Genomic DNA, 27,744 nt, shown 5'->3' with positions numbered 1-27,744 from the left:
TTCATTCATATTATTTTTTTATATTTAAATAAATTTTTGTTGGAAATGGTAGAAAAATTCTGGGTAAAACCAGAATTTTTTCTCAAGTTTGGTCTATTTTTTAGGTGGGCCCCGAGCGTCGATTTACTCGGGTCAAAGTGGTAACGCGTTCTATGCCGCGTTGTGATTCACGTGGTATATTTGGTTGCTCAAAACCATTACCGAGTGAATGGGAAATTGAAGCCAAAGTGTGCTCCATGGAAATGGAGTTTTGGTGGAAATTCCTTAAGGTTGTAAAATGGCTCGTCCCACATTGATTTGATGGGAAATTTTGAAAGGGTTTATAAGGCGTGGGTTTGGTACTTGAGGTGTGCCCCAAGGGATACCCAAGTGTTTTAGAGGGAGAGGTTATAGGCAAAATGGGCTAGACCCATTGGACAAAAAATCACCACGCGCGCTGTCAAGTCGGGCGGGCCTGGCCTGGCCTGGGCTTGGGCGCGGGTGCGTGGTGTGTGGTTGGATTGGGCTTGTTCAGCCCAATACTAATTTTTTTGGGCCAAAAACATTTGAATTTAATTTTATTTTTGGTAAAATAAAATTCAGAATTCAAATTAAACTGATTTGGATTTTCTGTACATCCAAACAGGGTCCTTCCCGTTTTCAAACAGAAATAAACTAGTTTGGAATTAATGCACACCCAAACAGGGCCCTTCCGTTTTTTTGCTATCTGTTTGAATTATTAACAGATTCAAATCTGTTTGAATTCAAAACCAACAGGTATCATACCTGTTCAATTTAAAACCAAGAGCCACATTTACATCTATAAATAGGACCACCCTCATTTGATGTTATTCATTCAGAAATTTCGTATTTCACCTCTGCTTATTCTATTCTTCATTTTGTTGCATTTTATTTCTGAAAGAAAGAGTGTAAACACTTAGTGTGTTCGTGAGGCAAACAATTTGTAATGCTGCTATTGTTTGTGGTAAATCATTTCATCTTGGGAGATAGACGTCCAAATTCCGAAAGCACCGTGGAGAGGACGAATCTGTCTTAAGGACACAGTGTTAAACACTGGACTTGATCAGAAAAGTTATTTTGTTTAATTTTATTCTGTTTTTATTTATTTATTTAATCAGATTTTATTTTTGTTTTTGTAACAAAATAAAATCTGTGGTTTTATTTAATTATTTATTATTTTGAGTTTGATTTTTGTAATCAAACAAATTCTCTCATTTATTTATTTCTTTATATTCTGGTTGTAGTTTAGTACACAACAGAATTTAATTTAATTAAATACAGTGAAGATTGTCCAACAATTTTATGAGTGACATATTTATCATAATATTCTTAATAATATTTACATATATCGTGTGAATATTTCGTAACGTGGATGTTTACATCGTTAATTTAAATGTTCACACCATCAAGATGAATATTAACACGTCAATGTAAATATTCATATTGTATGAATATTCACACTATCAATGCGAACATTCACACGTCAACGTGAATATTCACACTGTAAAATATGAATGTTTATCACTAAATTGTAACTGTTCAAAAAATATTTGTAATGATAGAAATATCCATAAAGTACTTTAAATATGAGAATTATGATTTGGTATATAAAATATTCAAATAATAAGACTTATTAAAATATAAAAATATCTTATGGATTAATTGAGATATAAATATTTGAAAAATGATTTTTAATAAATCTCTTGTAAAAATAAGAACATTTCTAGGAGAATGTCTACCGTCATCTATAAATTTGATAAAATGATAAATATTTTATTTATTTGATAAAAGTAATATCTCTTTCTTTATTTGATGTCAAATTGATGAAATGGCTAAAATACCATTATTTGATGAAATATCTTATCAAGAATTAAAGATGGTCTAAGATTAAGAAGGAAAAAAATAAAATTCTACTAATTATGTTATTTTCTTCTAAAATTATAATTTATGAGAATTTTAATGGTATCTTAATATTCTTTTTTAGTCATAATAATATTTTAGTTATGACTCATGACATATTTGGTTATATTTCATGTGATATTTTGTTGTGATTTTTTTTTTTTTAAAAATTATGACCCATATAATATAAAATTATGTTTTTTTTTTTAGTTATAAGGTGTGTATGGTACACATATAAGGTGTGTATGGTACACATCCTCTATACACTTTTAAAAAACAAAACTTAAAATTTAATTCTTATAATAAAATAAATTTTAATTTTTAAATTTTGTCAATTTAAAATTATAATTTTTTTAAAATTTTTAATCTAAATTGTTTGCTTATTTTAGTTCACTAAAATTGAAATAAAAAATATATATATATATATTAGTCACTAAACTTAATGACAATTTATATTTTAGATATTTGATGTACATGTAGATTAACTTTAATGACTAAAATATTTTTTAGAAATTTATTTTACTTAACAAAAATATACTAATGAATTATATTAAAAATAAATCAAAAAATTAATATTTAAATTAGTAAAATACAAAAATTAGAATTTATTTTGTTTTTTTTTAAAAAATTATTTTTAAAACTTAGTTGGTGTATACATTTTTTATTTTTGTTTTATGACGTATGCAAATGTTTTAGAAATAAAAATGCTTATATTTGGTGAGTTGAACAAGATAGTGTGGGGTGAAAGAGGGTGTGGACTAAGGGTGGGCACGGGTCGATTGCGGCAACGGAATTTTCAATCCGTCAGTCAGATTGGCGGATTGGAGAAAATCAATCCGCATCCGTCCACCAATTCGGCGAATGTGGATTGAGCAGATTGGGGGATGGATGCGAATTGGTTTGGCGGTTTAAAATTTTATAAATTTTCAACATAATTCAACTTGTGCATTTCCTCAAAAAAAAAAAAAAGTATTACAATCAATGATTTAAAAAAATATTACAATCACTGTATGCCTCATCCAAAATAAAAAAAGTTTGAAACTTTAGAATATCAAAATCACAGCATGCCTCATCCACATAAAGTATTACAATATGTGATTGTTAAAATATAAAAACAATTCAAACCACTAAAATCATAAAACAGAGCAGTAGTATAGATTGTATGTCTCTGTATTGTTACATCTATATCTTTTTTTGAAAACAAAAACCAACCAGCATATATCATATTTTCTATTTATTATTTTTAGAGATAGATTTAAAAACTAAAAAATATAGATAAATAATACGTTTATTTTTTTCAATTCAAAAAAAATATTCAAGTTGAAAACTTTTTTTCAACAGAATATTTAAACTTTTTTAAAATTGAAAATATAAACAGAATATTTAAACAAACTAAAAACACAAAGTTTTATAAATTACTAAAGGTGCTTGCGGTTTGGCGGCTTGGTTGTGGCCAAAGGCATCTCAAATTCACTATCTGTCTGCCAGATTGGCGGATTGGAGAAAATCAATACGCAACCGTCCGCTCGTCATCACGCATTCGTTCAAAATGCGATGGATCGGTTCGATTCGGTCGGTTTTGATGGATCGATATATTCGCTGCTCACTCCTAGTGTGAACTTGTACAATTGTCGGAAGTGATAGTTAAAGTTAGCAGTCAAATGATTGCAAAGTAATCAAAAAATTAAGGGTGACTACAACTCGTTAAAATTTGATGATGGTCGATTAGAAGACCATTAGAGTTGGTTAGTAGTGGTGTTTATTGGGCGGTGGCAATGGTTGAAGGAGGAGGAGATAGTAGAAATTTGTTTAAGTAGGAGTGAAAACACTTTCTCTTTTTTTTTTTTTGTTTTTTTCCTTCTAAATTATTGAAAAATCACTTTTGTGTTTGTGAAAACAAAAATAAATTTCATATTTAATTAAAAAATATATAATATAATATAAAACTGAAGAAAGATGGCCAAATTACACCAAGTTCCAGAAAGAATTAGTGTATTCTCATTTTTTGCTTTTATTCTCCATTTTTGTTTTTTCTTCTTTTCAATTTGATCCACTTTTTACAAATTATTAATAACAAATACCATGTAAGTTATTATCACTATCCTTATCTTTACTACTTTAGTATTGTCTATCTATTTATTTTTTCATTCACCGTTATTTTTTTTCCTTTCTCAACTCACTGTCATCTATATTCTTTATTTTACAATTCATAACCACTGTTGTTGTTTAGTAATATTGACAAAAAAAAGAAACATTACATAAATTGCCCCTATTAACTAATAAATGATTATAATTGAAATAATTTTTAAAATTAAGAATTTAAATTGCAATAATAAAAAATTTATGGGTATGTTTGGTTTGTGTTTGAGAGATGTGTTTTAGAGATAAAAAGTACAAAAAGTTGTTTGGTTTAGTTTTTTTTAAAAGATGTTTTGAAAAATTATTTTGAGAGAAAGTTTTGGAAAAAGTGATTGATTTGATGTGTGTGAGAGAGAGATTTGTTTGGAAAACTTGTTTGGTTTACAAGTTTTGAGAAATTTTTTCGGAAAAATTTGTTTGGTTTGATTACTTTTAAAAACTTATTTGTAGAGAAAATTTTCCAAAATTTTTTCAGAAATACAAACCAAACGAACCCTATAATTTTGATTTGTTAATATTTTTTGCTAGTTTCATTTTTCGTTGTAAAAAAAAAAAAAAAAAAAAAGAAAAGAAATAATTTTGCCCAAGTAGAGAATAGGTCGAATCAATTGAGGTGGTGGTTGGGATCACAGAAAAAAGGAGGGGGGGGGGGGGGGGGGGGGGGGGGGGGGGGGGGGGGGTTGGACTCCAGAATCAAGCCCCTTGTCGGGCCTTCTCTTTTCTGAGAGAGTATTTTCCTGGCAGTGAAAGCCCTGATCCCCCACACTTCATCCACAGCAGAGACAGAGAGATTGAACAATCAATCATGTCATTCTCGTTCTTCAAGCCTTCGAGGCCTAAAACCCCTCAAGAGCTCGTTAAAGCTATCAAGGACTGCCTCACTGCTCTCGACGCCAAAACCGTCGCCGAGGTTCAAGCCCTCAAGAAGGTTCTCTCTCTCTCTCTCTGTATATCCAATGGTGATAAAAATGATTGCTTTATGTGAATTCTGAATTTTAAATCCTAATTTACATTTTCAGCTGCGCTTATTATAATTTGTGTCATTAATTCAAAATGTTAATTGGGTTCGGTTAACATAATATCTAACAATGAATGCTTGGGGAATATGATATGAATGAGAAATTCGGAAACTAATTGCAAATCAACGGAGTGTAATTGAGAATTGTGCAGCCGTGGCACAGATCTCTCACTTGTACTGGGTACATGTCTTATTTGCACTCGCGAATTTGCAATTAGTTTTCCAATTTTTCAATAGAATAATGCTATACAATTAACAAATTTTGGTTACTTATTGATGTAGCATCTACCATATCAATCCTGTTTCAGTTTTGATGGTTTCATTGTTGCACGACACATTTGTTAGTTTGTATTGTATTTTCTTTTGCGATCTGCAAACTAGATACTTCCTATTTTGTTTCATAACATAATAAACACCTAAAAAAAAAAAAGCAAACTTGATCAAATTTGAATAAAGTCCTAATAAGACAAAAATATACTGACTTCTCCCAGGTTAAAATAGCCTCAACCAAACGAGGCACTAGTCTATCTCGCCCACCAGTTTCAATGTATAAAAGCTAATGTCGGGTACTGATCTCAGTAGCCCATTTTACCTAATAGGGGTGGCGAACTGTGTCAGATTGCGAATTTGCAATCTTGGTGAAGTTTTGCTGCCATGTGAACCGATATTTGGCATAGTGTGAATCTGCTGTGATGTTTTATTTATTTTTTGGCATTACCCTGCATGCCAGCATGAAAGGGTTTATGATAGAATGCATTGGACTTGATAATAAATACAAAAGGTGCTATGATAAATTAGTACTAGTTTGCATAGCTCTATAAAGTATCCAAACAAATTGTTAAAATGCCTACTGATCCAAATTAAAGTATCAAAACAAATTGTTAAAATTTTAGGCCAGCAATTTCCCACAAAAAAGTACAACCACTTTAGCGCCCCCCCCCCCCCCCCCCCAATTAGATGGGGTCTGGAAGGGTAGATTTGATATAGACCTCACTTTTAACATAATTTATACAAAGTGACTACTCTCAGATTTGAACCCACAACCTCAAGGTTAGTAGGCTGGGTTATATTAAGATTTTGGAACGTATGAGTGTTATACTAACTATAATCGTTGTGCATCTATGTTAAACTATTTTCTCACGATATGTTTGCAGGCTTTGGAAGAAGTTGAGAAGAACTTTGCAACAATGAGAGTTATGCTTTGTGGAGATGGGGAGGCTGAACCCAGCATGGATCAGGTTTCGCAGTTGACGCTTGAAATCTGTGAAGAAGATGTTCTTGCTCTTTTTATTCACAAATTACCTATATTGGGATGGGAAGTAAGTTATTATGATCCATAGCACTGTTTCATGTGTTTGGCTTCTACTTGAACAATGATAATGTAATGATACAGGCAAGAAAAGATCTGGTTCACTGTTGGTCCATATTGTTGAAACAAAAGGGCGACTCCACTTATTGCTGTGTGCAATATCTAGAGAACCATTTAGAGTTACTAGACTTTCTTGTTGTGAGGTAAGTTTCTCTAATGGTTTTCCTTCAATTTTTGCATGTTCATTTTTCTTCTTCTTTTTGGCTCTCATGAATGGTGGAGGTTTGTGTAATGGTATTGGAATAACTCTTTATGAGTGAATGGGTCCCTTTCCGCTTTCTTCAGCATCTATGTGGTCCTAAAGTGGGGACAGTCTAAGTGCTTCCATGAGAGAAGGCAAAAAATTGTTTCTCAACCTTGGACATCAAGTTGCTTTATAATACAAGATATGAAAAGTTAAAATTTAAAGTAGTTTCCCAGACAACCAAAACTGATAATAAGATGCCCTGTTATTAAAAAAACTAATTATAGGTTTACAACCATTAGTCATGTTATACCCATCAAATTTCAATCAAATATTAAGAAGGAAAATTTGTAATGTTTTGAAAGTAGTGTTTTCTTGTTACTTGTTACTTCTTAGTTAATACTTGTACGATCTTGTGGAGATGTGGTTTGGAAATACTCTATGGATTCTGTAGGACGCTCTTGATTCTTAGCTAGTCACCTGAAAAGAAATGAACACTCCGGTCGGGGGTGCTGGAATTAGCACTCCGACGGATAAGTCAGTATATACTCTCTTGGTTGCTTGTATCTCAAGTTAATCTTATTTGTTCTCACATACCTTTTCTTAGCTGATGCTCCTCTTATTTATAGTCGTCCTTGATATTGATGGTTAGGCCCACCTTTCGACCAACGAATAACTGCTTATTCGGCTATTCTGTCCTACCTATTCGTACTCGGCCCAGTTTACAGCTGATTCTACGGCCGATCTGGTTATTCAGCCTTTGTGTTTCTCCAGGATAAAGCCGTATAGTACATAACTTGATTTCTTTCTTTAACCTAAATCGGCTTCCCTATGTAATAATATTATTCGGCTCCCACAATTGCCCCCCAAACATCTTATTAATGTCAGTTATTCTGCATGTTTGGTTTTGGACTTAGAGGGTCAAAAAATACGGTGATTTCCCTTATTCCAACGCAAGCGTCAGAACGCCTACTGTTTTTAGGAATTATTATAATCTCCTGCCCCTTTGTACGTTTCATTCATTTAATATGATTTGAAACCGTGTTGTCTCTTCGTTTGTATGCTTTTTTGAATACACAAGGTTTCTCGTTGCCTGTCAGTTCACCTCCCTCGCTTCACGTCCTTTGCAACTTCTTTCCGTTCATTGTCCTCATTTCTTGTAAGTTTTTCTCTCTTCCATTTTGACTCCCATTTCCTTGTTTATTTTCTGTTTAGAGCGTCCACTTTACTGGCTACGATGGCGAAACATTTGAAAGCCCTTATTTCTGGGGATCGAGTCTCTGGTTTCCGTCGCCATTTTTCCATTCCTGACGACGTCCATCTGTCACTCTTGGCAGAGAGCGTAGTTGATATGGAGAGGACTGATGAGAGTACAATCGTCTTTCCTCTCCTGTCAATCGTTGAGGGCGGAGTTCGTTTTCCCCTTCATCCATTTTTGAGGGCTATTCTTTGCCATTGGGGTTTAATCCCTTCTTAGCCGAACGTAAATTTTTACCGAATAATAATGGAAATTGTAGAACTAAACCGACGCCTTAGGCTTAACCTTGGAATCCCTGCTATTCGGCATTGTTATGCTTTGGCCAAATCCTCTAGCCGGTAGGGGCGCTACTTCCTTAGGACCAAGGACATCGACCATCATTTGGTGACTATGCTTGCCAGCTCTGGCAAGCTTATTGATGATGTCACGGCTGTTGTTCTCGGCAACTGGGAATTCGGCGAGGGCGAAGATCACTTGGATCCAATGCCTAGGCGAAGAGGCGAACCAGGTGGCCGTTTAACCCCCCATGAATTTTTATTAAGTATTTACCTGGTTCAAATTCTACGTATTTACCATTTTATTTGTGTAGGAAACGATTTGAAAAAAGTTCTCGTCTCGGCCGACGACGCTATACTTGCACGGATCAGAACCGCACTCCAGTTCTTTAGCCGTCTGAACCTCCAGAAGCAAGGGAGGGCGGCCCACATTCTTTTGAGATACGAGCCGACATACGCTACTTTTTTCGGCCGCAGATAACATTCCGATTCCATGGGGTGAACAGCACCTTATGGCGCTTATTTTTCTAAGCTTCAAGAACCTTAGGCAAATTGGTCTTGAAGCTTCAGATTTAGAGCTAGTGGACGAACAAGCAACCGGAGGAGTCGCTGAGCAGCCGAATCAACCCTCCTTGGATAGATCTGACGGACTAGAGGAGAAGGTTGACGCGGCACTAAATTTGGCTTTTGAAGAAGCCGGCCTCAATCTTTCATCCACTTCTGGCCGAACGGACGTGTCTTTTGAAGATATTTTCACCGACTTACCCGGCTCATATCTTGACAACATGGCTGGTGAGTCGCTTACTCAAATGGCCAGGCGAAAAAATTCCGAGAGGATGGCTGCCCGTAGGAGAGCCGAAACCGAGCGAACTGAACCTCCACTCGACGCTAGGGCAGAATCTCCTCTACCTGCTCCTGTTGAGGAGACGGTTCGGACTGATGTGGCCGAAACGAAGCCTGTTGTCGATCAACAGGAGGGCCAAGTGACGGAGCACAGGGGAGAAAAATGTCCGGCCGAACACGAAGCCGATTTTTGGGAAAACCTAGTGGATAAACGGCCACGCATGGAAGAGTTGGACCTAGTTGTGTCGTTTATAATACAACCAAGGATAAAGAACGTGCCGGTTGCTTCTGATGCATCGGCTGTAAAAGACGCCGCTGTGGCCTTGAGCTTGGCCTCCTCCATTTCTCTGCCGGTTGACAGAGCAACCTTTAGGGCAGAGCCCGATCTGTTGTCCATCACATTGGCCGCTCAATCGGCGATATTGGTACATGATCCTTGTTTATAATTTTGCAAGGCTAAACAAAAGAAAATTTTTATATCAGTTTACTTACTGATTCCTTGTTTTGTAGGCGGCGGGAAGGATAGCTGAGATTGGTCGTCGCCAACATGACGCTATCGAACAAATCGGCTTTCTCATAGCCGAGGTGGAAAACGAAAAGGACAAGGCAGCAGAGGCCTCTCTCAGAGCCGAGTCTGAGGCCATGAAAGCGGCGGAAGAAAGGGCGAGGGCCGATGCTGAAGCAGATAAGGCCAAGACTGCTGACCAACTGAGATTGGCCGCCGAGGAAAGGGCGAACGCAAGCGAAGAAGTGCTCAAATTGGCCAACGAGACGATTGCCAAGCTGGAGGCCGATTTGGAGGAGTCGAAGAGGGCGATGGCAAATGCCGAATCAGAGATTTCCAAGTCATTCCAAGCTGGCAAGGATGCGGCCTTAGAGAACTATGTAGAGGAAGTGCCTAAGTTTGAGAATGAAGGGCTTAAACACGGCTGGCTCAAAGCCTTAGCTGCCGCTAACGTGGTATCGGAGCAGCCGATTCTGTACGAGCAGGTAGACGTTGAGCCGCTGGAGTCTGACCCTGAAGACTGACCTAGGGTCAAAGTATTTTTCATTTTGTTTTGTTATCGTGTGTATGTAGGTTTTGTTAGATTTGTTAGATTTTTGACTATTTATTTTTGTGAGAAGCTAACGTAGGGTAGTTTTCATTTGTAAAATGACTTCTGTTTGTGTTTAGTTTATGAATGAAAATTGCCTTTGCCTTTCTGCCTGATGCATGTGCTTGTTAACGGCTAAGTAAGATGTAAAAACATGAAATGAAATGAATGGAACAAACTACTGAATTAATCTAGCACTAAAATAACTGAATAGCACTGCGACTTAGCCGAATAGATTAATGAATCTGTCCTTGCCCCAGCAAATTGATGAACAGGACCGCCGAACAACGGCAGTTCAGGGATTGGTTGGGGCACAGTAACATTTCGGCACATAGCCTTGATATTTAGGTCGAATAGATTAATGAATCTGCCCTTGCCCCAACAAATTGATGAACAGGACCACCAAACAACGGCAGTTCAGGGATTGGCTGGGGCATAGTAACATTTCGGCGCATAGCCCTGATATTTAGGCTGAATAGATTAATGAATCTCTCCTTGCCCTAGAAAATTGATGAACAAGACCGCCGAACAGCGGCAGTTCAGGGATTGGCTGGGGCACAGTAACATTTCGGCGCATTGCCCTGATATTTAGGTCGAATAGATTAATGAATCTGTCCTTGCTCCAGCAAATTAATAAACAGGACCGCCGAACAACGACAGTTCAGGGTGCAGAGCATTGAATGGAACGCTGCACCCGTGATTAATAAGAAGAGTGGGGGTTGCGTTCGTTTAGGGTCCATATTGGTGTCCAAATTTGGCAGATCACAGGAAGGAGAAGAATAGTGGGTTTGAACTAGATGTCTAGAAGACTATTCTTTAATAGCAGAGGAGAGGGTAAGACACTGGCTGAGCTGCATTCAACGATGAATCGAGGTGGCGGGCCATTGCGAACGGGAAGTAGGACGTCGGGGAAACGTGAAAGGTGCCATTCTCCGCGTCGTTGAAGCAGGTAGGAAGGAAAGGCAACAGCGGGGGAACTTCCCTTGCTTGCGAAGTGAGACCAGTGGGGCACCACGCTCGTTGAGCTTTTCAGTCTTCGTGGGAAACAAACCGATAATAGAGGCAGATTCGATCATCTGCGATCCAAGCGTGGCAGTTGAATTCGCTCGACAGATTTTTTTGCCGGAAGTCCAGCAGTCGATGGTTGGGCGATCTGATTTCAAAGTTTTTTGGGAGGGTGTCCATAGAGCGGTGAAAGGGCTATATACTTAATATGAAATCGGCATGCGTCTCCGTGCCGCGCGGCGAGAGATTGAGCAAAAAGATGAGCGCATTCGGAACTTAGAGGCGCGCGTAGAGAAAGTCAAGCGAGAACTAAAACAGGCAAAAGTTACCGGTAATCATTTGGCAGGTCAAGGTAACCTGATTGTAGAGGAAAGGGTGACCCAACGGCTGCTAAACCAGGCCATTGCCGATCGTGATACGACGAGCATGTTCGCTAAAGAAGCAATAAGGACGAAGGCCTATAATGATGGATTTTTTGACGGTCGGAAGATTGGTATAGAGAAGACGAAGGAAAAGTTGGCCGAGGAGGTCTGCCGATGCGAAAATCGTGGATTCAAGTATGGGTGGACCAAGGCTCTACAGGCAGCGGGCATTGATTCAGTGACGCCTCTATATCAAAGTTATAACTTGCCCTTCGCGGCTTTTGAAGCCGAGAAGACTGACGATGAGGGCGGTGTCGAATAATATATTTCTCTTCAATTTTTAATTTTTTTTTTTTTTACACATGTATTATAGATAAAAAATATGCATGACCTATTACAAATTTTATGCGAATTATGTATTTATGATCTATTGAATGAAACATCTTATTTTGAATGTCTTTATATTGTTTCAATTATTGTTCGTAAATTAAGTCATGACCATCGATTACTGTTAGTCCCGTTTGTGGCGGCCAACTAGGACGTCGACGAAGCGCTCCGATTTCGGATGCTTATTCGGCCCAACCGTGACATACACGGAAGGGGCTCCGAATTCGGAGGCTTTTATCTTGGCCAATCGTGATATCCACGAAGGGTGCTCCGAATCTGGAGGCTTTTTCGGCCTAAGCGTGGCATTCATGGATGGGGCTCCGAATTCGGAAGCTTTTATTTCGGCCAATTGTGATATCCATGAACGGCGCTCCGAATCCGGAGGCTTTTTCGGCCCAAATGTGTTATTCACGGATGGGGCTCTGAATTCGGAGGCTTTTATTTTGGTCAATCGTGGTATCCATGAAGGGCGCTCCGAATCCGGAGGCTTATTTGGTCCAAACATGTCATTCACGGATGGGGCTCCGAATTCAGAGGCTTTTATTTTGGCCAATCGTGATATCCATGAAGGGCGCTCCGAATTCGGAAGCTTTTTCGGCCCAAACGCGTCATTCACGGATAGGGTTCCGAATTCAGAGGTTTTTATTTTGGCTAATCGTGACATTCACGAGGGGCGCTCTGAATACGGAGGCTTTTTCGACCCAAACGTGTTATTTACGGATGGGGTTCCGAATTCGGAGGCTTTTATTTTGGCCAATTGTGATATCCACGAAGGGCGCTCCGAATGCGGAGGCTTTTGATTTACTGAACTAAATTTCATATAGCGAGGAAATAAGAAGCCTTGCATTGTAAAAGTGAAAGTTGTACACGGCGAACATTCAAAACAAGTTATCATGCCCCACAAGTCGGGTTAATAATAAAATTTATGCAAATGCGTGGAATTCCAAAGACGTGGCAGACTTCTCCCAGACATGTCTTTGAGCCGATATGCCCCTGTGCCGGCGATTGACTTAACTTGATAGGGCCGTCCCTATTGGGACCTAGCTTTCCATCGGTGGGGCTCCTAGTAGCGGGAAGAACTTTCTTCAGAGTAAACTCATCTAGCCGATCTGGAAGAGACATTCGGCTTGTGAAGCACGTACACCTTGGAGAAGGCTACGTATCAGTGTCGGACACGTGTTGGACACGGACACGCGTCGGACACGCGGTGGACACGTGTCCGACACGCAGTGAAAGGTGTCCCCTTTTTTTTTTTGAATTTTTTGTCACCGGACACACTCTGGACATGCTTGGGGACACCTTTGGGACACGACTGGGTAAAATTCATAATTTATGAAAATTCTGTGGGGGGCAATTTGTAAATAACAAAACCAGAACAAATTGTTGAACCCTAGATTCGAAAGAACAGAGAGAACAAAAGATAGAAAGAGAGAGAGAGAGGCTCGCCACACCTGGTAGCTCTTCGCATGTCGGTGGTCGGTGATCTGTCGTTGGTGGTCTGTCGTCGTTGTTCTTGCAGTTATCCAAGGTACGACTTCCATCTTCTTCTGCGGTCTTCTTCTTCTTCTGTAATCTTCTTCTTTGATCTTCCTCTTATTCTTCTTCGATCTTCTTTTTCTTCTCCGATCTTCTCTTCGTCTCTCTCAGTCGCTCTCTCTCTCTCTCTCTTACTCTCAGTCGCTCTCTCAGATACTCTCTCTTCATCTCTCTCAGTTACTCTCAGTCTCTCTCTTATCTTGTTTTGTTTTTTTATTTTATACGGTTGATTTGTCTCTCTCTCTCTCTCACTTTTATTTTTTTTTCCAATTTTATTTTATTTTTTCTTTTATGTCTTTTATATGGTTGATTTCATTATTTTATTTATTTATTTATTTCTGATTACTAATCAATGATTAATTTTGTTAATTTTAATGATATGTTTTTATTAATTTTACCTTTTAATAATTTTTTTAATAATTTTATGACATATATAAATAAAATTAATTATATATATTGAACGTGTTCTCAGCGTGTCGTGTCCCCTATTTTTTGAAAATTTGCGTTTTCGCGTGTCCCTGTCGTGTTCGTGTTGTGTCGCGTGTTCGTGTCCGTGCTTCATAGCATTCGGCATTCTTCGCAAATACAAAATGAAGCTGAACGCTGCCAAATGTGCATTTGGCATTGGATCCGGCAAATTCCTTGGCTACATTGTTAACCACCGCGGAATCGAAGCCAACTCGAGGCAAATCACAGCAATTGTAGAACTTGGCTCTCCTCGGTCGGTCAAAGAGGTTCAGAAGCTGATGGGAATGGCAGCCACACTTAACAGGTTCATTAATTGTTCCACAGATCGCTGCTGACAATTCTTTCATACCCTTCGGCAAAGTAAAGCTTTTGAATGGACCCCCGAGTGTGAAGCCGCTTTGGACGGTTTGAAGACTTACCTCCGATCAGTTCTGCTCTTGGCAAAACCTTTGACAGGTGATCCGTTCATTTTATATTTGGCAGTTTCCGATCAGGCGGTCAACGCCGTGCTGTTAAAGGAAGAACATGGGGAACAACGGCCAGTTTATTATGTGAGCAAAGCAATGGTTGACGCCGAAACATGTTACCTTCCGTTGGAAAAACTCATCCTTGCTCTCGTCATGGCAGCAAGAAAACTGATGCATTACTTTCAGGGGCATACTATTGGGGTACTAACGGACTACCCCCTCCAGTCAGTGCTCCGTAGTGCGGAAGCATCAGGGCGTGTTTCAAAATAGGCTCTGGAACTCGGCCAGTATGATATCCAATTTCTACCTAGAGCCTTAATCAAGGGGCAAGTGTTCGCCGACTTTGTTGCCGAATTCACTGGGTGTCTCGCCGACTTTAAGTCTGATCAAATTCAACCTAAGCCGAATTGGAGAATATACGTTGGGAACATTTGGCAGTTGTACTGTAACGGGTTATCTAATCAACGTGGCAGTGGGGTCGGTGTAGTGATTATGACTCCCGACGGGGCAATAATCGAGTAGGCTGTCAAATTGGGCTTCGAAGCATCGAACAATGAGGCCAAATACGAAGCATTGTTAACCGGCTTACAGAATGCACTTCTCCTTGGTGCTCGACGTCTGCTTATCTTCTGCGACTCAAAACTAGTCATCAACCAATTGAAGAGGGAATACTCAGCCAAAGTAGGATTCATCCCTGAGCCGAGCATTGCCCCTTTGGAGTTAATTCAGATCAATATCATAGAATCAGGTCCAAGTTGGATGGACCCTATCACTGCATTCCTATCTTCCGAGCAGCTCCCGACGGACAAGAAAGAAGCACACAAACTGCGAAACAAAGCCCTGCGATATTTCTTAGATTCGCTAGGAAAGCTCTACAAAAAATCCCTTTCTGGTCTGCACCTAGAATGTATTCATCTGGATAAAGTCGAGGAACTCTTGACTGAAATACATGAAGGTAGTTGTGGTACCCATTCTGGCGGGCGCTTTTTGGCTCATCGAGCTGTGACACTAGGGTACTATTGGCCGACCATGAGAGCTGATGCCGAGTGTTACGTCAAGAAATGTGAACAGTGCTAGAAGTTTTCCCTTTTAACCCATTTGCCTGCTGAAGAGTTAAGCTCTATCACCAGTCCTTGGCCGTTCGCTCAATGGGGACTTGATATCGTCGGACCATTACCTCGGGCCCCGGGAAACAAGCGATTCTTGATTGTTGCGACAGATTACTTCACAAAATGGGTCGAAGCAGAGGCACTAACACACATTCGAGATACTGATGTTAGGTGTTTTGTATGGAGAAATATCATAACACGATTCGGCATTCCAAGAGCACTTATTTCAGATAACGGCACCCAGTTTGATTGCGGCGTCTATCGAGAATTATGCAGCACGTATGGTATTCGGCCCTATTTCTCTACCTCGGATTATCCATAGAGCAATGGTCAAGCTAAAGCCTTCAACAAAGCCATTTTGGACGGCATCAAGAAACAGTTGGAGAAAGCTAAAGGCAGGTGGGTCGAAGAGCTCCCCAGTGCGTTGTGGGCTCATCGCACTACACCAAAGCGGTCCACTGGGGAAACGCCATTTGTCCTATGTTTTGGAACCCTCGCAATTATCCCTTTGGAGATTGGCTTACCCACTCTGAAAACGAAAGTCTTCGACTTGGGCCGTAATGACATGATGTTAGCTTTGGATCTGACTTTGATTGAAGAATGCCGAGACCGTGCCCTTGCATCTATGGCGCGGTATCAGCATCATGTTAGATCCAAAGCTAATACCGCGCCATAGATGCGAGGGCACAGTCTTGGCGTTCTTCGATTAGAGTTAGATCCAAAGCTAACATCATGTCATTACGGCCCAAGTCGATGACCTTCATTTTCAGAGTGGGTAAGCCAATCTCTAGGGGGATAATTGCCTGGGTTCCAAAACATAGGGCAAACGGCATTTCCCTAGTGGACCGCCTTGGTGTAGTGCGATGAGCCCACAACACACTGGGGAGCTTTTCGACCCACCTGCCTTTAGCCTTCTCCAATCGTTTTTTGATGCCGTCCAAAATGGCTTTGTTGGAGGCTTTAGCTTGACTATTGCTCTGTGGATAAGCCGTGGTGAAGAAATAGGGCCGAATACCATACGTGCTGCATAATTCTCGGTAGACGCCACAATGAAACTAGGTGCCGTTGTCTGAAAAAAGTGCTCTTGGAATGCCGGATGGTGTTATGATATTTCTCCATACAAAACGCTTAATATCAGTATCTCGAATGTGTGTTAGTGCCTCTGCTTCGACCCATTTTGTGAAGTAATCTGTCGTGACAATCAAGAATTGCTTGTTTCCCGGGGCCCGAGGTAATGGTCTGACGATATCTAGTCCCCATTGAGCGAACGACCAAGGACTGGTGATAGAGCTTAACTCTTCAGCAGACAAATGGGTTAAAGGGAAAAACTTCTGGCACTGTTCACATTTCTTGACGTAACACTCGGAATCAGCTCTCATGGTCGGCCAATAGTACCCCTGTGTCACAGCTCGATGAGCCAAAAAGCGCCCGCCAGAATGGGCACCACAACTACCTTTATGTATTTTAGTCAAGAGTTCCTCGACTTTATCCGGATGAACGCATTCTAGCTATGGACCAGAAAGGGATTTTTTGTAGAGCTTTTCTTGCGGATCTAAGTAATATCGCAGGGTTTTGTTTCGCAATTTGTGTGCTTCTTTCTTATTCGCTGGAAGTTGCTCGGAAGGTAGGAATGTAGTGATACGGTCCATCCAACTTGGACCTGATTCTATGATATTGATCTGAATGACTCCAAAGGGGCAATGCTCGGCTCAGGGATGAATCTTACTTCAATTATCCGTTTAATTTCAGAGTTGATGGCGGAGGCTAGGCAAGCCAGGGCGTCTGCACGTGTGTTCTGATCCCGAGTTATTTGATTCAATTTGTGATGGTCGAATTTTGCCAACAAAGAATTCGCCGTTTTCATGTAGGCTGCCATATAGGGATGGTAATTTGAAACCAGCCCGACGGGGACCCGACCCCCCGATCCTGAATGGAACGGTTTTTTCCCGAAAGAAACTCCCTACGGGCCGGGGATGGTATTAAAAAATAAATCCCTGATTATTTTCGGGCCAGGGACGGTGATACCTTCCCCAGCCCCGGACCCGGCCCCGGCCCCGTCCCCGGCCCCGTCCTCGTTTCCCCGATAGGAAATTACAGTTATAACCCTCCCTATATATATATTTCCTAATGAAGATGTAACACTACCAAATATTCTGACTCAGTTTTTCATTCTCTCTCTTTCTCAAACCCTTGCCTCCCTCCGATGTCCCTCCCTTCTTCCGATCTCCCTCCCTTCTTCCGACCTCACTGTCACTGCCTCACCCCGACCTCCATCACTGTCTCCGTCCGATCTGCCGCATGCTGATCTCTCTCCCTCCGTCCGATCTCACGCCGACCTCTCTCTCTCCCTCCGATCTGCCTCGCGGCGATCTCTCTGCCTCCCTCCGATCACCGGCCTCCCTCCATTCCGTTTGAGCTCAGATCGTCGTCATTGTCCCTCCGATCTGCCTCTCGCTTCTGTTGTCTCATCCTCCATGTGAGCCTCTAATGAAGATAAAGAAAATGATGTGTTAGATTTTTTTATTTTTTATTTTTATTTTTTTACATTTGATGAATATATATGCTCTCACAGATCTGTTGATGATTGTTGTTGTTGATGAGTGTGTGCTCAGATCTGTTGTTGTTGTATGTTTATGTTGTTTTTTTTTTTTTTTTATAATTTTAGCCGGGGAATTATCGGGGTCGGGGAAACCTGATCCCCGTTGGGGGACGGGGGCGGGGGTGGTGGTAGGCTCCCCGTCGGGGATCGGGACCGGGGATGGAGAAATTTCTACCATCGGGGATCGGGGACGGGGAGTGTGATCCCCGGCTCCGCCCCGGCCCATTGCCATTCCTACTGCCATACTTTCATTTTTGACTGAGTATTCCCCCTTCAATTGGTTGATGACTAGTTTTGAGTCGTAGAAGATAAGCAGACGCCGAGCACCAAGGAGAAGTGCATTCCGTAAGCTGGTTAACAATGCTTCGTATTTGGCCTTATTGTTTGATGCTTCGAAGCCCAGTTTGACAGCCTGCTCGATAATTGCCCCATCGGGAGTCATGATCACTACGCCGGCCCCACTGCCACGTTGGTTGGATGACCCGTCACAGTACAACTGCCAAATGTCCCCAACGTATATTCTTCAGTTTGGCTTAGGTTGAATTTGATCAGACTTAAAGTCGGCGAGACACCCAGTGAATTTGGCAACAAAGTCGGCGAGTACTTGCCCCTTGATTGAGGTTCTGGGTAGAAATTGGATATCATACTGGCCGAGTTCCAGAGCTCATTTTGAAACGCGCCCTGATGCTTCCGTGCTACGGAGCACTGACTGGAGGGGATAGTCCGTTAGTACCCCAATGGTATGCCCCTGAAAGTAATGCATCAGTTTTCTTGCTGCCATGATGAGAGCAAGGATGAGTTTTTCCAACAGAAGGTAACGTGTTTCGGCGTCAACCATTGCCTTGCTCACATAGTAAACTGGCCGCTGTTCCCCAAGTTTTTCATTTAATAGCACGGCGCTGACCACCCGGTCGGAAACTGCCAGATATAAAATGAGCGGATTACCTGCCGAAGGTGTTGCCAAGAGCAGAACTGATCGGAGGTAAGTCTTTAAACCGTCCAAAGCGGCTTCGCAGTCGGGGGTCCATTCAAAAGCTTTACCTTGCCGAAGGGTATGAAAGAATTGTCGGCAGCGATCTGTGGAACGACTAACGAACCTATTGAGTGCGGCGGCCATTCCCATCAGCTTCTGAACCTCTTTGACCGACCGAGGAGAGCCAAGTTCTAGAATTGCTGTGATTTGCCTTGGGTTGGCTTTGATTCCGCGGTGGTTAACAATGTAGCGAAGGAATTTGCCGGATTTGATGCCAAATGCACATTTGGAAGCGTTCAGCTTTATTTTGTATTTGCAAAGAATGCCGAATGTCTCTTCCAGATTGGCTAGATGAGTTTGCTCTTCCTTGGACTTGACCACCATATCGTCGATGTATACTTCCATGGTACAGCCGAGTTGCTCTTTAAACATAGCAGTCACTAGTCTTTGGTAGGTTGTTCCCGCATTCTTCAGCTCGAAAGGCATGACCTTATAGTAATAGGTTCCTCTTGAGGTGAGGAATGCAGTTTTTTCTTGGTTCTCTGGATGCATGGCAATTTGATAGTAGCCTCTGTAGGCATTCAGAAAGCTCATACGTTGATGATGTGCCGTTACATCTACGAGTTGGTCTATTCTGGGAAGGGGAAAGCAATTCTTGAGACAAGCTTTGTTTAAGTCCGTGAAATCCACACAAACACGCCAAGTTCAATTTTTCTTCTTTACAACCACATTATTCGACATCCATGTAGGATAGGTCACTTCACGGATTGTCCCGGCATTAAGTAACCGATCAACTTCTTCAACAACGGCAGTAGTATGGCTCCGCGGTTGACCGCCGGTTTTTCTGAACAATTGGCTTACATTTTGGATCAACGTTTAAGCGGTGCTGTGACATGGATGGATCCACCCCCGACATCTCATATGGTGACCATGCAAATACATCAAGGTTGCCGAGTAAGAAGGATATTAGCTCTTGCCAGTCGGCTTTACTTAGGGAAGCGTGCCGACCATGAAAAACTTGTCAGGATTCCCGTCAATTTTAACCCGATTCAGGGCTTCGGTTGCCTTTTCACTTGGGAGCCGCCCAACATCGTCGAGGCTCTCTCGATCCAGCACCTCAATTGAATTTACTTCCAGTTCTTTTGGTGTCTTCGCAGTAAGAAGATAACATGCCTGCGTCGATTTCTGGGAACTACGAATTTGCCCTATGCCGCGTTCAGTCGGAAAGCGAAGTAGTTGATGATAGGTGCTTGGCACGACCTGTATGGTATGCAACCAGGTTCATCCTATAATGAGATTATACGGTGAAGGAAGCTTGACAACCAGAAATTCTACGTGCACTGATCGGGAGCCCGCCCGAACTGGTAGTGTGATTTTGCCCAAAGGATATTCCGGATTAGCGTTGAAGCTGAATAACGGGTTATCAGTCGGAGACAGATCCGACTTAGTGAAGCCGAGTTTAACGAAGGTCTTGTAGTACATTACTTCTGAAGTACTTCTCTGGTCAATGAGAACACGTTCAATGGTGAATCGATTTACGTGTAGTTCAATGACTAAGGGATCAGTGTGGGGGAGCGTTACGCTGACCAAATCAGAATCATCGAAACTAATATTTGCAGCGTTATGGGGCCGTTTCGCTGGTGTGATTTGCTTTTGGGGGTTAGGCTACAACTGAATTGTATGTATCGTGGATGCCGTTGGCAAGCTATATATTATATGAATTACGCTGAGTGGAGGTGAATCCTGCCGTAAAGCTACTGTTTTTGTTGAATTGTTCTTTCGGATGTGTTGCATAAACCGACCGTCTTGCACCAACTCCTCAAGGTGGTCCTTCAACGCATAACAACTGTCGGTGTCATGACCGTGGTCTTTGTGATATTCACACCGCCTATCCCGTCTTCTCGTGTCGGGAGGTCCCACCATCTTGGGTGGCCATTTAAAGAATGGCAGGTGTTGAATTTTAGATATAACCGTACTGATCGGCTCCGATAACTCTGTGTATTTCTTGTCTACGCGCCTTATGCGCCTGCTATTCACTTGAAGTTGCTCATTAGCTCGATGTGAACATTAGTCATTTGATCGGAGCGAATACCGTCTTTTGTCTTGTTTAGCCTGATTCCGTGATTCAGGGCTCTGTGGTGGTATAGCGTTTATCGGTTGCACGATTTCAGACGGGGACGTCTTATTGGCCTTGTGCCCGGCTTTGACCCGTAGGGTATCATCTTCCACCTTGCAGTATTCCTCGACTTTCTTTATTAACGACCAGATTGTTTTTGGGGGCCATCTGGTCAAGGAGCTGCGGAGGGCACTATCAGGATGCAATCCCATCTTAAAGGCGGTGATGGCCATGGAGTCATTGCGGGCATCATCTACTAGATTAAAGCATTCCCAATAGCGCGCCGAATATGTACGAAGGGTTTCTCCTGGTTGAATTTGTATTGCCCAGAGAGAATCAGCTTGCTTCGGCTGGACCTCATTGGTGATGAATCTTGCCCTGAAAGATTTTTGGAGTTGGTGGAAGCTCTTAATCGATGTCGGTTCCAATTTATAATACCATCTGACGGCCAGTGGTCCCAAACTGCTCGGAAATATTCAACACATGAGGGCCTCGTCGTCTGCATGAAGCGTCATGGCTTGTTTATAATGACGAATGTGATCGGTGGGGTCCGATTTTCCATCATACAGGGTGAATGATGGCGCTTTGAACTTTTTGGGTAGCACTGCCCTTGCGATCCGTCGCACAAAGGGGTCATGTTGATCCTTTTCGTCTGAATCATTTCTTCGCTTATTCCGCGCACGCAGACTTCCTCCGGAAGAATTGGAGACTTCGACTCGTCCCTTCTTTTTGGATTCTGGGGATGATGAGTCAGAATCACTGCCATTATCATGTCTCCGAATTCGAGGTCGTTGACCATCCTTTCCCAAAGGTTGTCCCCGATCTTGGCACGCGGCCTGTTGGGATTTTGCCACCTCCAGGGCCAAATCCCGTAGAAGGCGCTCGTTCTTAGCCATCATGTTTTCTAACCTCTGTTCATTTTGCTTCGCCTGACCCATAATCGCTAGCATCGTCTCATGTACTGATGTGTGTGAGGTCTGGGCAATTGAGTTGAAGTTCAAGGCCCTTCGTGCGGCAATGTTCTCTGGCCCAAGCATGTTTGTTGGAGTGGTATCATCTCGTGGCGTAAGGTCGTCAGCGACTATCGAAGGATCTTTTGTCACGCCTACTATGGATGTGCTTGAGTATTCCCACAGACGGCGCCAATGGTGGAGATGTGGTTTGGAAATACTCTATGGATCCTGTAGGACGCTCTTGATCCTCAGCTAGTCACCTGAAAAGGAATGAACACTCCGGTCGGGGGTGCCGGAATTAACACTCTGACGGATAAGTCAGTGTATACTCTCTTGGTTGCTTGTATCTCAAGTTAATCTTATTTGTTCTCACATACCTTTTCTTAGCTGATGCTCCTTTTATTTATAGTCGTCCTTGATATTGATGGTTGGGCCCACCTTTCGACCAACGAATAATTGCTTACTCGGCTATTCTGTCCTACCTATTCGTACGCGGCCCAGTTTACAGCTGATTCTACGGCCGATCTGGTTATTCGGCCTCTGTGTTCCTCTAGGATAGAGCCGTATAGTACATAACTTGATTTCTTTCTTTAACTTAAATCGGCTTCCCTACGTAATAATATTATTCGGCTCCTACAAATCTTTATCGCTATCATTTGGCAATTGAATGAACATTTTAGCATACCTTTTCCGTAACCTATAAAACATGAACTACATTGGATGGCAGTGTAGTTCTTGCCATTTAATATTATTAACTATCATATCTGGGCATATATCCTGTTAATAATATCGAATCCCTATCTTTAAGTTTCATTATTGTTCGGTTTACTATCAGCAATAAACCAAGTACCCAAGTATCTTTTGGCCTACATGAGCAATTTTTAGTAGGGATTTTTGCATGATTTATTAATTGCCTAGTTACCTTTTTTTTTTGGGATCAGCAACGAACATAGATTTTGTTGTTAATGGTGTTGTTATGATCTGCATGCAACATTTTTGTGTTTTCATGCAGCTATGATAACAAGGAAATTGCCTTGAATTGTGGAAATATATTGAGGGAATGCATCAAATTACCTACTCTTGCAAAGTAAGACACTCATGCTTTTATTTATTCCTTTAGTTATTTTTTGAAGGTCCTTATTTTCTTACTAAAATTGATGCTAACATCATGAATCATTTTGCTATTTCCAGTCGATGTATTTAAATAGTTGGCCATTCTTTATGTATTAAACAAATAAATAAATAAGACAAAGGTTGATGTTCTTGGGGGTATGATTGCTTTAAAATGTTGCCGAGGCTTACTCGTGAGGTTTGTCCAAAGATGAGACATTAGACAGACTGCCTCAAATTAGTGGCATTAGAGAAAATAAAACCTTGCTTGCTTGCATAGATAAAAGAAAGCCACAACCTGTACTGCGAATGGTTGCACATCTTTCTCTTTGCCTGATGTGGGAAGGTACAATCTTATTGCATAGTATAAGGAAATAAATACACGTTCTTTATTTTTAGTGCACCAAACCCCACAAGGAGTTGTGCTGGTGAAGGAGTCGTCTTCTTTGATTCTACTTTACATTAGTTCCCTCTCTCCCGATGAGGCTATTTTTCTGGAAGAATGAAACCAATGATCCAAAAATTGGTTGGAAGGGAGAGGGATCACCTTTGCAAAATATTAAACTCTGAATCTAAATTGACAAGGATTTAAGAGAGTTTCAATCTGTATTCTGAAATGCTTGACATTTGTATCGTGATTCTGATTTTCAATTAGTTTGTAAGAGAAGCATTAAAGCAAACATTTTCTGAATGGAAGAACTTTCCCTTTTAATGTTGTCGGTTGTCATAGAGCTGAAGTGTTCTACTAAAATTCCTAATGCTTTTAAGGTTTCTGTACACTATGTTGAGTAGGGCTTCTAAGCATTAGGAATTTAACACTTGTTTACCTGGTGTGTGAATCATATGCAGCCCAAGCAAATTCCTTGTTGAGAAAAGAACTCAGTATGGGTTGTTATCGGAAATGTAGCCCTTATATTAGAGGGCTTGATAACGTTAATTTAATTAGAAGTTAGATAATTCTGCCATTTGTGGAAGCCAGTAGCTTTAAAAGCTGAGAACATAATTATAGACAGTAGAGTATATGCAGTTAAAAACCTATCACTGTAGTGATTGTCTTACTTTCACATGTGAATTCCTTCTCTCCTTGTTATTAGATTTTATCTTGTTGACAACTCCAACCCTGTAGGGAAAAAAAGAAAAGAAAAGAAATTCAGTTTCTTTGTATACAAGTTGCACCCCTTGTAGGTTTGCCACTTCAGTCCTCGCTTCTTTTCTTTGGAACTTGTAGGTTTCGTGCAGTATTTTTATTACTTGAGCAAATATCATTTTCACACTCACAGTCTTCTGTAGTGTTTTTGCAGATACATAGTGGAATCTCCAAGCTTTATGTTGTTCTTCAAATATGTGGAACTGCCTAACTTTGATGTTGCCTGTGATGCATTTTTAACCTTTAAGGTCAGATCTATGAGTTTATAGCTCTTGGTAAAAACTTATTTTGGTTCTCAAAGCCCATTTACCTGCTGCATATTGAGATATCTTTTTAAGGAAATGTTCACAGGATCTGCTTACCAAACATGAAGCTGCAGTCTCTGAATTCCTGACTGCTCATTACGATGAGGTTTGCTTCTTCGCCTTTCTTACATTAAGGTTATGAACAAATCTAGGCACCCTCAAATGTTTGTTGACACCATTAAAATATGTTCCCATGGAGTGTTTCCAGGTAGGAAATCCCATTTATCGAGGACTGTTCTGGCCATCTTGGAAATCCTTTTTTTGTGTTCTTTCTAAATTACTGAAAAGTGTGCGATGCAAATTCTTTATTGTGCACACCTGCGTTGTGCAGGCAGTGAAGATGGCTTTATTCATATTTATCTTGGTACATTTACTGTTTATTGTTTATTTTGGCTTATCTAATAAATGGTTGTTGTTTCAGTTCTTCGAGCAATATGAAAAACTCTTGACCTCCTCTAACTATGTGACAAGAAGACAGTCTTTAAAGGTTAATTGTCCATCTGATTTGTTGGATTTGCTCTCTCTGAGTGCTATAGTTCATGTGATTTATTAACTATAGAATGTAATGATTTTAGCTTCTCTCGGAATTTCTTTTGGAGTCTCCAAATTCGCATATAATGAAGCGCTACATTGTTGAGGTTCGATTTATGAAAGTCATGATGACTTTGCTGAAGGTATTGAATATTGTATTTTCCATCGACGCTTTTACTATTTTCTGTTTGCATGATCTATAGGTAGTTCTGGATATACTAAGCAACGGTTTTTGGTGATGTCTGTGCACTTAAATCTTCAGTTAAGTTAAACTTAGTAATTCAGATTCTCATTTATTTAACATATTTTGCTGCCTTTTGCTTAGTTCCTTTTTTTTTGGGTTAATCTAGGTCACTTTGTTCTGTTATTTTGTGCTTTGTGGTTTACAATTTCATAGCCTATACTGTAAAGGAACTTTGTTGTAACATAAAAAAATTGTTGCGTAATCGATTCATCTATTGGTTTTGCTGCTAATCTGTTGAAGTCCCTTCCTTCTGGGCCCAGCTTGGTTGGATCCTTGCGTTCTCGAATATTTTCCCTATTATTCTGCCTAACTTACCATTGTCAACCAATCAACGATTGCATCATAATGTATCTTAATGCTCATAATTATGATACAATGTTGACAAAAATTAAACCTTTTGCAGTAAAATGGATCCAGTGTAGCATAGTTTACATAGTACTAACGATAATAGTCACCTGATAATTAATATTGTCTCGGTCCACAGAAAGCCTTCATCTATCTGCCTAACCTACCATATTGTCAAAGACAAATATGAATGCATGCACTCAAATTCTTTTTAATTGTACATCCTCCATTGTCTTACCTGTTTGCTTTTGTTTTGAAATTTGCTTGTGAGCAGGATTCAAGCAAAAATATCCAGATCTCTGCTTTCCATATTTTTAAGGTAGTGCATTCCATGCTGTCAAGGATTATATTATACCATTACAAACCCCCTCAGCTTCACAAAAAAATTAAAAAAAAGGATGAGGAGAAGACGACGAAGGAAGTGGGCCATACATGCTGGCTTTTGTTTTATTTATTTATTTATTTATTCTAAAACTTGACCATCAAAATTGAACCATACCTCTGAAAATGGAAAGTACAAGTTCCTAGGAGCCCTTGTGTTGCACTTTACCATGGATTGGGGGTTTCCCTTTTATCACATACAATTCTTTGTTAGTTTCACAAATCCTTTCCATTGGCTACTTAATTAATAAACCGCATCATACTGCATAAATAACTTTTCGTGGATTACATGGTTACTAAAAGGGCCGTGCATGTCTATATGCATTTTAATTTGCTTTATTTTATTCTACCTATAGGTTTTTGTGGCCAACCCTAACAAGCCTCAAGAAATAAAAGTTATCCTCGCTAAAAATCATGAAAGATTGCTGGGCTTGCTTCACAGTCTCTCTCCTGGAAAAGGTAAATGCATACTTAAATCATCTCCAATTTAAGAGCAACGTGGTCTAATTGATAATGACGGTCTGCATACATGATTGGTTCTTGTTAATATCTGTTACGATCATTGTTTGTGTTGGATCGTGCCTGTCTCTGCTAATTCAGTATACTTTTCAGGAGCTGATGATGATCAATTCGAAGAGGAAAAGGAACTGATAATCAAGGAAATTGAAAGATTGTCTCGGCTACCTAACCTTGCATGATAGAGGTACCTTCCCATAATTGTTTCATAGTTGTGTAGCCTTGTAATAATGACAATTCCAAAACCCCATTTGAGAGGAAAAGGAAAAAAGAAAAGAAAGCAATATCTATTATTTGTCAGTGGTTGAAAAGCTAGGGGCTTATTAGTAATTGTTAAAAATCCAAAAAAGCCAGTTTAAATAGAGGCCATTAGCAACTGTGTTTCAATTGTTGAAATTAATAGTCAGTAATGGAAATGGTGAGTGTAATATATATATATATTAAATTTGAGCTGTGATTTTCAATTCAAAATCTGAACCTATCAGTTTCAGCTTGCATAATTTTCATTTTTTTTTCTCTTTTTAACATTTTGTTTCTCATGTTATATTTGAACCCTTTTTTTTTTTCTTTTTTCTTTTTTTTTTGTACCTAAAAAAAGAAAAAGAAAAAGAAAAAAGGAAGACCTAGACACCCACACCCACACGTGACCTCCCCAAGCCACCTCCACCACCGGTGACCTCCTTACCCTCCCCAACCACCCTCCACCTGCGGCGCACACAAAAAAAAAAAACAAAAAAAAGCAAAGCAGGGAGATGGAGGACCTGGATTCCAATTTTTCTTCCAATTTTTACAAATCATTTTTGTGCAATCTTTGATATTTGTAATTTCTCAAATTAGATGGAGGAATTTGTATTTTAGACAAATTTTAGGGAGTGTATTGATCATTTCTCCTACATTGTATTTGTTAGACAGTTGCTAGGGTTTGCAGGAGTTGAAATTGTGGTCGTTAAGAAATTGCAAAGTGAAGCCTACAAAATGAAATCATAATCTTCTAAAACTCAATTAATCAAGTATGAATGATGAGAAAATTGAATTAGGACAAATTATTTTGGTCTTGTTTATTAATGTTTTTGTTGTAAAAAATATGGAAAATCAGAACCGAGAATGAGTT

The 27,744-nt window shown here is 40.3% G+C and overlaps 1 protein-coding gene across 7 annotated transcripts; it reads left to right on the top strand.

Annotated features, from left to right (window-relative positions):
• The first annotated feature begins 4,576 nt into the window (after nt 1–4,576).
• LOC114261316 (uncharacterized) lies at nt 4,577–27,104 on the top strand. 7 transcript variants are annotated; one of them, XM_082875680.1, is made up of 13 exons: nt 4,660–4,966; nt 6,211–6,375; nt 6,450–6,568; nt 23,067–23,141; nt 24,291–24,345; nt 24,455–24,559; nt 24,663–24,722; nt 24,825–24,956; nt 25,038–25,103; nt 25,192–25,290; nt 26,011–26,055; nt 26,474–26,576; nt 26,730–27,104. In XM_082875680.1, the coding sequence occupies exons 1-13, from the start codon at nt 4,844–4,846 to the stop codon at nt 26,813–26,815; spliced, it is 1,233 nt and encodes a 410-aa protein (XP_082731806.1). In that variant the 5' UTR covers nt 4,660–4,843; the 3' UTR covers nt 26,816–27,104. The 7 variants fall into 7 exon arrangements, with proteins under 7 accessions (XP_082731811.1, XP_082731806.1, XP_082731808.1 ...); XM_082875682.1 differs by lacking the exon at nt 24,291–24,345 and having other exon boundaries at nt 24,466–24,559; XM_082875683.1 differs by lacking the exon at nt 24,825–24,956.
• The last annotated feature ends 640 nt before the right edge of the window (nt 27,105–27,744 follow it).

This window comes from Camellia sinensis, chromosome 6, assembly GCF_055761805.1.
Source record: "Camellia sinensis isolate YWXY chromosome 6, ASM5576180v1, whole genome shotgun sequence".
Classification (NCBI taxonomy): Eukaryota; Viridiplantae; Streptophyta; class Magnoliopsida; order Ericales; family Theaceae; genus Camellia; species Camellia sinensis.
The sequence above is the reverse complement of the archived record's forward strand: the minus strand, read 5'-3'. Positions and strand labels throughout refer to the sequence as shown.

Coding starts and splice junctions, on each gene's coding strand:
- LOC114261316 (XM_082875680.1), top strand. CDS start 4,844: ATGTCATTCTCGTTCTTCAAGCCTTCGAGGCCTAAAACCCCTCAAGAG. Junction 4,967..6,210: donor AGGTTCAAGCCCTCAAGAAG/GTTCTCTCTCTC, acceptor ATATGTTTGCAG/GCTTTGGAAGAAGTTGAGAA. Junction 26,577..26,729: donor CAGTCTCTCTCCTGGAAAAG/GTAAATGCATAC, acceptor TATACTTTTCAG/GAGCTGATGATGATCAATTC.